Source organism: Sodiomyces alcalophilus (genome assembly GCF_042370955.1).
Source record: "Sodiomyces alcalophilus JCM 7366 unplaced genomic scaffold ACRALscaffold_5, whole genome shotgun sequence".
NCBI lineage: Eukaryota > Fungi > Ascomycota > Sordariomycetes > Glomerellales > Plectosphaerellaceae > Sodiomyces > Sodiomyces alcalophilus.
This window is the reverse complement of record NW_027263536.1, coordinates 3794439-3808535: the sequence shown is the minus strand read 5'-3', so window position 1 is coordinate 3808535 and position 14097 is coordinate 3794439. Positions and strand designations below refer to the sequence as shown.

The 14097-nt window shown below is 38.8% G+C and overlaps 1 protein-coding gene across 1 annotated transcript; it reads right to left on the bottom strand.

Annotated features, from left to right (window-relative positions):
* Positions 1-3679: 3679 nt before the first annotated feature.
* On the bottom strand, positions 3680-4955 carry ACRALDRAFT_1051667 (uncharacterized protein). The gene is made up of 2 exons (XM_071015697.1): positions 4668-4955; positions 3680-4614 (listed from the first exon to the last, which is right to left on the bottom strand). The coding sequence occupies exons 1-2, from the start codon at positions 4792-4794 to the stop codon at positions 3863-3865; spliced, it is 879 nt and encodes a 292-aa protein (XP_070874263.1). The 5' UTR covers positions 4795-4955; the 3' UTR covers positions 3680-3862.
* Positions 4956-14097: the final 9142 nt, after the last annotated feature.

Below are 14097 nucleotides of genomic sequence, written 5' to 3'. Positions count from 1 at the left end.
AAGAGTGCAAAATAGCAGTAAAAAATAATAACTACGATATAAAAATAAAAGAAATAGATACGGACGGTGGAAAGGAGTTCATAAACGCCTCTTTTAAACGTTTCTTTTAAGGCGTAAAACATAATATAAAACCACTATATACCCATAAGACTTAAGACTCGATTAAAAGAGCTATTAGAACTATAATAGAAAAAGTCTATAGCCTGCTTCTCCACTTACGACTACCTAGATACCTTTAGGGTGATACTATATACTTAGCAGTATATATATACAACAGGACCCCAAATTCAGTCATAGGTTTTAAGACCCCTTTTAAGATAGTTAAAAAGAAAAAGCCTAATATAAACCATATTCGAGTCTAGGGCTTTATAGCCTACTATAAAAACAACGACCCGAATCAGAAAAGATTAGATAGCAGAGCTATTCGTGGTGCCCTTATCGGTTTTCACGATTATAACTATAAAATATATAACCTAGTCTTAAGAAGAATCGGTTAGTTTAGAGATATATATATACTTAAAAATCAGTTTATACACTCTTCTTTAGACCTCAATACTAGTAATATCTCTCTCTAAGAAGAACTGGTTTCTAACCTAGGGCCTTATTAGCTTGTAGAAAAAAACTATACAACAATAGGTTTTAAAACGACCTTTTAAATCTATCTAAACCAAAGAAGAGAATAATAATAGCCTATAAAATAGACCGAGGAGTCTACAAGCAGTAACAGGCCACGATAACCCAGATATAAATACTCGTAATAGGCCTAAACATACCGGCCAATCTAATATATAAGTTAAAATACCTTCGAAACCGAGTTTAGCTTTTAAAGACTATATATTAGTCGATAATAAAAATAATAAGCGCTTATTATATTTAATAGAAGATACCACTCTCGGAAACCTATAGTTTTAAATAGAGCCTTACTACCTCTTAACTATAAACTCTCTATTAGAACCAGCTACCTATAAAAGGGCTATGCAAAGCTTAGATAAATCATAATGGATAGACGCTATGGTAGCAGAAATAACAGAACTAGAAAGAAGAAAGACCTAGGATTTAATAACTATAAAAGATACGCCCCTTGATAAAATAAAGGAAAAATACAACGTTCTAGGCGGACGATAGGTCTATAAAATAAAACTAAATAATAAAGGAGAACCAATAAAATATAAAGCAAGATAGGTTATACAAGGCTTTAATTAAGTACTCGGAATCGATTACTTAGAAACCTTTTCTATAACTTATAGACCCAAAATATATAGACTTACCTTCCTAGTAGGCGTTTCCTTAGGCTGGAAATTAAGGCAGTTCGACGTAACAAACGCTTTTATACATACTGATATAGATACTCTGATATATACCGTTTAACTAACGGGTTTTAAAAAACAAAGAGGAAATAGTATAACTATCTATAAGCTAAATAAAGCTTTATACGGCCTAAAACAGAGCCCTAGACTCTGGTATAACTTCCTAGTTAAAATCTTAGCTAAACTAGGCTATATAGTCTCCGAGTTTAATAAAGGACTCTTTCTATATTATAATAAAGGAGACCGAGCTATATTCCTCTGCCACGTAGATAATATCGTGGTTATAAGTCCTCTAGATACTATAATAGATTACTTTTATAAAGAGATATCTAAAGATATTTTACTAAAAAACTTAGGTGAAGTATATACCTTTCTAGGCAACGAAATAAATATAAATACAACCAAAAAGACACTCTCTATAAGCTAACTGCTATATACGAATAAAACACTAGAAAGGTATAATAAACAAGCTCTTAAAAAGGTAGATACCCTATATATTTATAAACAGGTCCTAATACTAAACCCTGAATAGGCGTTAATAGAAGATATAAAGAAATATTAATAAGAAGTAGGAGCTTTACTATATCTAGCTCTTCACTCTAGGCCCGATATAACCTATACTGTTAATAAGTGTGCCCGATATATAAGTAATCCCTGGAAGGAACACTTCATAGCGTTAAATAGAGTCTAGGCCTATATAAACGCATATCCTAATATAGGTCTTCTATATAACTATAAAAGAGATGACATATATATATACGGTTACTCAGATACCAGCTTTTCGGATATTCTTAAAGATAGAACGTCTACCGTAGGATATATATACTGCGTAGGAATAAATAATCCTATTAGCTAGACCTTATCGAAACAGACAGTCGTTGCTTTATTAACAACAAAAGCCGAATATATAGCTCTAACCGAGGCTATAAAAGAAAGAATCTATATATATAATTTATATACTAAACTTATAAATAACCTTCATATAAAATTCAGTAATAATAAACTAAAGATTCCTATTATTCTTATAGACAGCGAGAGTACTAAAAAGGTCGCTAAAAACCCGGAATTTTATAAAAGAGTAAAGTACATCGATAAACAGTTTCACTTCTATAGACAATGACTACAGGAAAATAATATAAAGGTAGTGTATATAAACACTAAATATAATATATCCGATATAATAACTAAAAGGTTACTAAAAGAGACTTATAATACACTCTGCGGCTATATAAACCTAGGTTATAGAGACGATACACTACCCGAATATAACCTAGTACCTTATAAAGAAATAAAAGAACTTAAATACTAGGTTTTTTACCTATAAACAGGTTTTCCAAGAATAAAATTAAAAAGGGGTTTTAACCGTTTCCCTTATACTATAACAAAGACAGAGGTTTTCTTTTTTTTCCTCGCTCTAAAAATATAGACTATAAAATAACTAGCTAAGCTATACCTATTATATAGGAGTTAGCTTACGGGGGGTATTAGTACTATACCCAGAAAATAAAGATGTCTATATACGGTATAGTACGATATACGAAACCTCCTATAAGTCAGGGACTTCCTAAGTCCTCTAGGGTCCTCTCGAGTCCCCCAGAGACTTCCTAAGTCCCTCAGGGACTTCCTAAGCCCTCCAGGGTCCTCCCGAGTCCCCCGGGACCCTAGGCGGACCCACGGACCTTTAGGTAGGCCCACGGACCTTTAGGTAGACCCATAGACCTTTAGGTGGACCCACGGACCTTTAGGTGAACTCACGGACCTTTAGGACCTTCGGGGGAACCCACGGACCTCTCGAGCTCTCTAGGAGCCTACGGACCCTCGCCTATACTTCTAGGGTCCGAATACTAAATTAGCAGCTTAAATAAGTCGAAGGAAAGGGTTATATAGACTAGGCTGCCCGCCTCCCTCTTCCTTTCCTTTCTCTCTCTCTGTATCTTACTTCTATAGTCTTTATAGTCTTCTATAATTTAAACTGCCTCTTTTCCTCTAGATCTTCCTCTTCCGTTCCATCTCTTCGTGACCGTTGTAAATATATAATACTCGATTATAACGAAGTGGCTTTATTAAGGACCTTAGGTATTAATAACTAATAGTAACTAAAGAGTAGATTATTAAATAGAGTTATATATATAAACACTATTTATATAACGACTAACTAGGAGGCCTAGACGAATTAATATTTAGCTTATAATTATAGCTAGTAGAGTATAGTAAAGCCGCTAAGCTCCTAAAGTACTATACCTATTATATATATATAATATAACGTATATATATCTTAAGTAATCCTCGTAGGATTATAACTCCTAGCCTTTTAAGCGAAGTTTAAGGATAGAATTAATATGTTAGTAAGGAGCATTAAGACGATAAGAATAGAGTAGATAGATTAAATAAATTAGTCCTATATAATAAGTGAAAATAGCTAGATTTTCTAACTTAAGATATATATATATACCAGGTATAGTACTTATAGACCTTAGTCACTTTGTTATAACCCCACTAAAGCGCCACGAGTATAAGCTGAATATCCAAGTATCTAGGTCTTCTAGATAATCCCCTTATATGAGTTTTGGTATCATAACAGATCTAGCCACCTCACCGCTTATAACCCGGTGGTTTGCTTTCGATGCTTGGATTGCCCCTAGGACTAATTTAGTCTGTAGCAGCTCGCCTGTATATAAATCTTCGCCTTTAATCCAAAGATTACTGAGTTCTTCCCTGTTGGGCATATACGCAATACAGCAGGCAGCCAAAACGGACTCGGGATCGAAGTCGACGGGATCGAGAACAACAATGGGTGACGGTTCGTTCCTCTTTGCAACTAGAGCGGAAACCCCTCCAGCAACCAGATCGACACAGTCCACACCCGCATCAGCTATAGCAGCCGAGGCCACCATAATGCAGCCAGATAAGACATTCATCATGTCCCAATCCCCATGGCCCTGGATGTGCGAGATTTCTCGCTCGAAATCTCCCTCGAGTACGGTGACTGTCACATCAAGGTTGCTTTTGGGCCAACGTTCGCCCATAATTGCGCCGCGAAGAGCCGACTCAAGATGGGCACTGAGGTCCCGCTCGCTGAAGTCGCGGAGATATCCTCTTCTCTGACGCGTAGCGAAAGGGGCATATTTGACATGCGTCGAAAGAACGAGGTGTGGCGAAAAAGCCGCGGACTTAGGGACAGCACGTGGACCATGTACAGTGCAGACAAGCTTCATCCCGCTTGCCGTGCGCGTAGTGCTCCCAAACGGGGTTTCCAGCTCGAGGTAGGCAGATCCAGAAGAAACAGGCGCAACACCTTTCTTCAGGACTGGCGTAGAGAAATTAGCTCTGAGAATACCAACTTGGACGATGAAGACGCACAGAGATTCCTTGTAGTCGTTGCGGGCCTTGTCCTCGGCTGATTTGAGGACAAGGCAGATTCGTCTTCCAAATAAACGGGTGGAATGGTAAGACCAGATGGCCCATTGATTCTTCGTCGATCTGCCATTCCCCAAATGATACCAGGTACCTGAGGTAGTTTAAGGGAAAACGCAGTGGTAGGTAGGCGGAGGGTTTTGGGGCGTAGGTAGTGTTACACAAACAGCGTAGAATCAAATTTAGCGGTAGATCTGGTAGGTGTCGAATACAGCATAGGGAGTCACAATGTAGAGATGTCGCCAATCTGCCAAAAGATAGCCTATGTGTATTATGTAATGTGCAGGTCGGTCTATATTGCAAACAGCGTACAACGTACACCTCTCCAAGGATTAAATACGTTAGTTTGTATACAATATGATATGACTGGATAAGGATCGGCAGTGGCCCCGCAGGTATAGGTACATCTAGATATAGCAGAAATACACTCTAACCCCTGTTCAATTGTCTGCGGTGTACTTGCGGATCCAAATAAACTAATAGTATCACGGCAATAAGCGGAGTAGAGTATAAGTAGATACATTTAAAGCAGGGCTTTTTCTATATAAAATACAGGGGTTTAGATATACTAAACCAGGGGGACTCCGTATCCTATTAATCCACCTTGTAGCTCCTTAACGAGTAAGTAACTGGCAGCGCGTTAATAACCCCGTAGGAACTACCTCCTACGCAGCGTACGTTATATATAAAGTACGTTATATAGCTGCTTTACGTTATAAGCGTAAGGCCAGTATAGGGGCGTTATAGTATACGTTATATATTATAGTTATTATCTTATCTAGACCTATATTTATACGTTTTTAATTGATTATATAAGGCCTGACTACGTTAGTACAGGTACCTTTCGAGAAGGTTCATTACTTACTTAATAAGGCAAGTAATACAAGTACCTTTAATACAATTAAACAGGGGTTGGACTATACTAACATAACGATGTATATACATCTATTCAAATTTTCAGTTCCTTAACTCAACACCATTAATACGAAGTACCTAGTCTGTATCACCGCCATCCCTCTTAATAACATAAGGCAGGCGTATAGGAGGCTAGGCGTTGATAGAGGTTATTGTGAAGAGCTTGTTCTGATAAATCTGTTGATATCTTTAAAATACGGATCGTTGAAAATATAATAAAGTTGTGACTGATTAATGTTAGAGTGTTGGTGTGTATATAGGCAGGAAGTAGTGATGGCTTCAGATATCATTTACCTGGTCCCATGCTGTCATACTGCTTTGTACCTCTCCATATAAATTCGTATATAAAGATACCGATCGGCGGTATAAACCAATGACTGCTTAGGATGTGGAACCAAGTCACAAACTAACGTATTTAATCCTTGGAGAGGTGTGTAACTCAAAATTGCGTATTTAGGCGATCGATGTTGTATAGGCTGGCCCGAAACAAGTACGGCACTAGTTGTTCCGGACCCGAAAATAGGAGTGGGCCTGCCGCAGGAACAAGGGCAGGATTTTAGTATATAGATCAGAGATTTCTATAGAGTTAATTAAATAAATAGATCGATCGCTTAATTTTATATATCTTAAGTTATATACTGTTTATCATAATTAAGAGTCTTATTTACTTAATAAGCTCTTAAAGCTATTTACGCCGAGCTGCCTATAGCTATAACCGCTATTATAACCTCGACTACGACTATCTATATAAGCCACGAAGATTAGGAGCCTTAGCGACGCCTTTATAAAGTTTAAGCTTATAGTAAAGCAGTCTAGAATTTCCTACGCCTTAACGATCTTTTACCCTGCCCGTAGCGAAGTAGCCGCCCTGAATTTACCTCCTACGCCTTTATCGCTAATATAAATAGGTAACCCGCTAATAACTCTAACTATTATAGGTTAAGGCCGCCTATATCGAAGACTACCGATAATATAAAGAAGATCATAAGGACTATAAACCCTCTTAGAAGGGTATTAACGCTATACTTAAGCGGGCTAAAGAGCCTATTATAGCATAAAGATAGAAGGCGTTTTTAGTAAATTAGGCTATAAGTAGTTGGGCTGTACGCGCGGAAGAGAGGAAAATCAAGCAAAAGCTGTTAAATTCGTACATCCGTAGGATTACTGCTTGTTGCTCAAGTGTGTGTAATTGTGTGTAAAGAACTGACTTCTAGGATTTCTTCCTGGACCCGGGGCTGGCAAAAGACCCTGGAAGATTGGGTCGCGACTATTACGTTAACAGCCTATATGATGGTTATCACGCCACGTTATTAGCTAAAGTAATAACCAAGATATCGTATTTACGCTACCCAGTATATTTATTATATATATATCGTAAGCTAAGTATATATACGCTGATAATAGGTATAGTATTATAGTATAGGTTACGCTGGTTATGAAGCAGACGTCTAGTTATATAGCTATAAGTATATACTGTTTATTTTAACTTAGATACTATACTCATTATTAGTATGATTATTACTTATTATATATATAATATTAATGTATTACTTTAAAGTTCTTAAGGAGAGAAGTATTATTATATAGACTTTTTAAGATAATAGGGTTTATATAGTCTATTCTATTAAACTATCGTTATATATTTTCCTTTATTTTTACTATTCTTTTCTTATTATTTTAGTCTCTTGGTTTCTAAAAGTCTAGATTTTTGCTTATTCTTTATTCCAACTATTATTCTTTTTCCATTATTATATTTCTTTGTAGGATTTCATTTATTATATTTATTTCTTTATTCCTACCTTTTAGGATAACCGGCCAAGTATAACAAGATAATCGTACACCCGTCGGGATATAGTCGGACGGATAGCCCCGTATATACTACCAACCTAAACCTATCTTATATATATTAAGGGATATAGTTTAATCCCTTAAGTTAAAGTCTTGGTTTAAAGTCAGCACTTAGTGAACGAATATACTGTGATTACTCTGCGATTCTAAGCTATTAAGCGTTTTCCATAATATCTTTCCCTTCACTAAAGTCTATACACTTTCCTTTCGTTATAATTCTCTAGCTTATATACCTTTAAGATCATTAGAACGAAGATACCACCGAGAAGGACTCGCGGAACGAGCGTCCCCATAGGGGGAGCTGGTAAAGCGGATACTGGGTAGGAAGCGCCTGCTATGCCTAAATCAATAATAACGGTGCCCGATTCGGAACGGGATGAAACCGAGGAGTCGATAGATACGCCGGTTATACTCGGTCCTAAGGATAGTGGTTTATAGGTTAATCGGCGATCCGTCGCCGGCCCCTTACTATCGATATAAGAGGCGTTAATTACGATATTCTTATAATACCCTTAATAATAAAGCGGAATCAATTACGTGATTATAAAGACGCTCGCTAAGCGATTAGCGCCCTAGCGCGATTACGAAAAACCGCTAGTATATAATTATAAGCTAATTCAAGAGTTATTTATAGTTATAGACATCGAGGACTAGGTAGTAGTAATTAAGGCCGGGAATTAGTTTAGGACTAGGGCCCCGGTGCTATAGTAGATCTAATAGGCTTTAATAAAACTCGAATATATCTTCTGAATATTCTAGAGGCGCTATATAAGGAAGATTATTAAGCTAATTTTTAACAATTTTATAGCATTTATTTAGAGAGAGTATCTAATCCGAGATATATAGCGGTATTATTCCTATAAAGAACTTTATAAGCTACGAATAACCGGCTATATAATACTGATAAATTTATTTAAATAGTAGGATAACCTATATAGATTATTAGGCTAGGAAATAAGCGGAAGCGAAGACCGTGCCTATAACTATTTTTGTCGGCTGCCTTTATATATTAAAGATAAAATACGGCAGTGAAAAACCGAGCTAGATAAGGCTGTGATACTAGCGTAAAAAGGATAACTGTTTTAGAATATAAGCCCTATCGAGAAGGCGAGTAGTAAGCGATCGGATACCGGTTATAAAAGGACCCTATTGAACTTCTAGTATTCGGATAGCTGCTTTAGTCGGGGGAGTACTCCTGTAATAGGTCGCCGTACGCCCGCCGATAATAAGACTATAGACTCGAAGGGGGCGCTCCTTATAGGTTAAAAGGCCTTAGGCATGGCCCTAGAGCCTTCGTAATAAGTATAGTCGGGTATACGTGTATTTATTAGCGAGTACTATAATTATAGTAAAACGGGTTACCGTTATAATGACTATTATAATAATAAGGAAGGGTAGATAACCCATAATGGGGCGGTAAAGAGTTACGCCTATATTAGTAATGTGTATACTATATATAATAACCTTAATAATAATATTCGAGCTAGGAAACTCTATTTATCGGGAAACGAGTTAGCGTAAACGGGGGAGCCGAACCTATACCCTACGATTAGCCGGCGATCGCTATAAGCGAGGTAGCGAGATTAATAGCGATAGTAGTTCGCTATAGAAAGGAGATTAAGTTTAGCGAGGACTTAGATACCTATACGTAAGTAGATATGATTAGCACGGCGTTAGTAGAATATCTAAGGTTAAAACTGCTCTTAGAAGTTAAGACTCTAAAGATCGAAGGCTTTAATAATAGCCTAGCGAGGGTCCGCGGAGCGTATAGCCTATGTTTTTATCTACTAGACATAGAAGGACGGCCATGCCTATTAAAGAGAGTCTTCTTATATACAGATTAGGCTAAGGGTACTAGATAAGTATTAATCTTAAACGATAGTATAAGTTAAGAGGGTATTATAATTATTATAGCCCGCCAAATATTCGTTTATAGGCCGATCTTTATTATAGACCCTATAATTCGTTATCGTATACTCCTATAGTAAAGTAGTAAAATAAGGAAATTAGGAATAAGAAATCGGTCTTGAGGTAACGAAACTCTAGGAAAAGCGAGATAATAAACAGGTATTCGGATTCAGGGACCCTAAAAGGCCTGGGACCCGATAGCATAGTGCGGCCGCGGAGGGCGTAGAGGGATAGACCGAGGCAGAGGCCGTCCCGACACGTTAAGAGGAAATAATATACTATAGCCCGACTATACAGGCTAAGCTACGTCGAAGACATATTAGGGGCATCGCGGAATATATTAGATAAGGCTACTAAGTATTTCTTTAGTATATTAGTTAACCGGGTAAGTATCTAAGAGGCGCTTAAGCTAGCCTAGGAAATCCTGAATATCTGCTACTATGAGATAATTAAAGGAGCACTGCTACTAAAGAAAGGCGAAGCCGTTACTATGCAGAACGGCTCAGGCAGTATAACCTCGGACAAGTCTTCGATAACAGGAGTGCATGAGACCATAATATGCATATAACCAAAACAACACAGATAACAAGGAGACCTTTAAAAGAGGTTACTGGAGGTGCGCGCTGCTCTAATCAGGGCAATATAGCTTAAATAAAGTGAATATAATAAATATAGTAAAACTTAGGGTTAAAAGGATAATAATTATATAAGATAATAAGCATCCTCTGTGTCTAGGTGGCGTCGCTATATATATATAATATATAAGATAAAAAGAATAGAATACGCGCGTCTTATAATGTTATATAATATCGTAACGATATAGTACTAGGTCTTTGATCCACCCCTCTATAATCGGCCCTAGTTATCTTATTTATATCCTTATAGCTATAATAACTCTAAATATAATTAGGTTACCCTAATTAAGCTAAATATAATCTAATAGAACTATTTAAAACTTTACTTACGCTTACGGAGAGTCTATCCGCTAACTATATAGTCCTCTTTCTTAGTATAGGCTCTTTTGATAATAGCTATAACTATATCCTTATCCTATTTAATTCTAGTACTATATTATAGCTATCCTTCTTAGGGGATCGTTTATAAGGGCGGTATATATAAAGAACTATTAATAGCGGTATCGTGAAGTGTCGCTTAGTAGACACTATTATATAAGTAAACCCAGTTATCTCGGGAGAATAAGCTAGGCCTAATCGGGCTAATATAAGAGTCCACGGGCCCAGGGTCGTATAGTCTATAGAATAGGTAACTATAAGTTATCTTAACACCCTTATCTTACTCCTTTATATCCTTAATCTATTTACCCTAAATATTAACCTTCTAGGGGATATAACGGATAGTAATAGGTGTTTATTATATAGGGTTAAGATCCTTAGGGAGATAGGATTCGGGCCACCCGACGCGTAACTTAAGTAAAAACGACGAAACTAATTAGAGAAGAAACCTAACTCCCTCCTTTATGCCGTGATGGCACCGAGTAGAAGCCATAGTGCGGACGCAGGGGTAGATACGATAGAAGGGGTGGTGGTAACCCGTTTACTACCTAAAAATTCTTTTAACCGCCCCCACCGATAACGACTACTACTCGACTCTTACCGCCCGAACCAGGGTAATACTATAGGTAACCGAACCGAGACCGATATAGGGGCTCCGTAGACCCTTAAAACAAGCATCTAATAAGTTACGACGTTAATCTAAAGTTTATTAGCTAACGGGAATACGATTAACTAGGTTATAGAGCTAGTAAAGGAGCTTATTAAGCTATGCTGCCTTAATAGCTAAAGCACCGTAATAGCCCTAATTATATACCTTTACGCTACCGTTTAGAGTATAATTAGGGAGGAACTCCGGAAAGGATTAAAGCCGACCTAGGCTATAATAGCCGTAACACTACCCGCTATAGCACCCCTATAAGACCTAGCCCCCCCTAAAGTGATTTTAGCCCGATACTATAAAAAACTAATTATTAAACACGGAGACTAGCTAGACTAAGCACTCTAGGCCTAATCGCTAAAAGAGATTATATAAGCTATAAACACGGCCGCTAGCCACAATAACGCTATAGCGGCTTAAAGACTACCTAGCAGCGATATATATCTAACCTTTACCGGAGGGGTATAGTAATAGTCTACCTTCGCTAACTACTAGGTTAAGTAAGCCTTTAGCGCCGGAGCTAAAATAGCTACCCGAACCTACTTAGTCTTAATAAAAACTATCCCCTATACGATCCTAAGCGTACTAACTAAAAATAAGCTCCTATAGTCCTTATATACCTTTAATCCTAACACGAAAATACACTAAATAAGAACCCGGCTCCCTAGATATAGCACCGGTAAGGTAACGATACTATTTATTAAGACTATTACGCTAAAAGGCGCGGAAAGCCTTATATAGAATAGTCTCTTCTTTAAAGGAGGTAGCTTCCTATATAAGCCCTATAACCCGGATATAAACCTTTTATAGTGCTATACCTATCTATAATTCGGGTATAAAGCCGCTTAGTGCCTAGAGGTAAAGAAGCGGTGCCGCTACTATACTAAACCCGAGTCTATTTACCGGAATAGTTTCGAGAACTACCTAATATCGGCCCCGAATACTACCCGGAGGTGCGCCGCCTATAATAAGAACTATAAAGCCTTTAATAACCTCTGCTAAGTTAGAAAATAGGAAGCCGCGAGAGCCTAGGAAGTATATAAATACCGGGTAAAAGATTTTAATATCTTAAGATAGACTAAAGCGGCGTATTAGCGACCCCGCCCCCGTTATCCTTTACCCTCCCCCTCCCCTACCCTATTATAGGCCGCCCTTATCCGCTATAGCCCTGGCCGCCTACTAAAAAGACCCCGCGAGCACCCCCCGGCCATTAGATCCCTAGAGCCTTTTTTTATCCCCCGCGGGACCGACCCGACTCTGATATAAGATACCTAGGAGGCCGTACCTACCGGATCGACCTCGAACCCCTCCCCCTCTAAATAATAAAACTCTATATCCTAATATAGAATATAAGGGTAAAATAGGCCTAAGCAGAGCTCCTGCTATAGGCCTATACCGAGTATAACGTAATAGCTATCTAAGAGCTAAGGCTTAACTCTTTTATAAAGGGGCTAAAAGCCCTAAGCAGGGCTCCTTACCTCCTAATCTAAGGAGGTAGTAGAGCCCTGCTTTATATCTATAAACAATACCCCCCTAGCACGTAGACGTGGCGAGCTTACTAGGACTCCTATATAGTAACCTTTAGTGTAGGCGACTAAGCCGTTATAATCTAGTTAATTTACTCCTAAAACTACTAATCCGCCTTTACCCCTTAGTATACCCCCCTAACTATAGACTTTATAAGGGCCCCTCCCCGGGGCCGCTATATCCTCCTCGGAGACTTTAACCTTTACTATCCCCTTTAAGCTAGCTATCCTAGATTCTATCCTAGGTTTAGCACCCTCCTAAAGCTAACCGCCCGCTAAAACCTTAACCTTATTACCCCCCCGGGGATAATTACCTAGTATAGGCTAGGCCGGCGGCTAAGCATTATCGACCTTATCTAGGTATCCTAGGGGCTCCGCTACGGCTATAACGGTATAGATAGCGAGGTTATCGGATTAGACCACCTCTCCTAAACCGCGACTATTTACCTTAATATAGACCGCCCTGCCGGTATAGCCCCGCTACGGCCCCTAGACCACCTATACTAGTTCTAGAAGGAGTTTATACCCTCCCTGGCTTACTAGGTAGCCCTAGGGATCCTTATATAACTAGGCCCCCTAATAACGCCCTCTAATATCGATAGGGCCCTTAACTAGCTAACCCAGGACCTTATTATCGTCGCCGACTAGGTAGCCCCGTAGCGCTAAACCGGCCCCCCGGCCGCTAACCTTACCTATAATAGATAAACGAGCTAATATCCCTGACCTAAGAAGCGCGTAGACTATATAGGCGGTATATAGCGAGGAAATCACGAAATAGATAGGAAGAGTATAGGTAAGCTAAGTCCCGCCGCGATAAAGCTATAGCGGTAGCGAAGAGGTAGTATTAGCGACACCTCCTTTACTCGACCTAAGCGAACAATAGGCTCCTTTAGAGGCTTTAAAGATAGGCCCGAACTAAGGGATACTAGCTACCTAGGCCCCCTATTATACCACCGCTATACTATAACTAAGGCGACCTAGTAACGTCCTATAATAAGAAAATAGATATCCTATACGCTAAGTTCTTCCCCCCCCCCCCGGAGATTTAGATCCTAGGCCCCTAGGATAAGAGTACCCCTCTAGGTAGGATATAAACCGGAGCGTTACCGCGGCGGATATCTAGGGCCGCCTTTACCCGACTAAGCTATAGGCCGCTCCTGGCCTAAACGGCTTTTTAGTAGGCCTCCTAAAGGCTTATAGCCCGACCCTATACTAGATCCTAGCTACGATTCTCTTAGCCTGCCTAGCCCTAAGCTACTTCCCGCGCCGTTATTATACCGCTACCGTTATAATTATCCGAAAAGAAGGCCGCCTATAAAGTAACTACGAGATAGCTAAAGGCTAGAGACCGATCTCCCTCCTTAATACGATTAGAAAGCTGCTAGAAGGTATTATAGCGGACCGTTTTATAGCCGTGGCGGAAGAATATCGGCTACTCCTTAGCGGTTAAATAGGAAATAGGCCCGGATATAATATAGAGATAGCCGTATAGTATACGATAAAGGCTA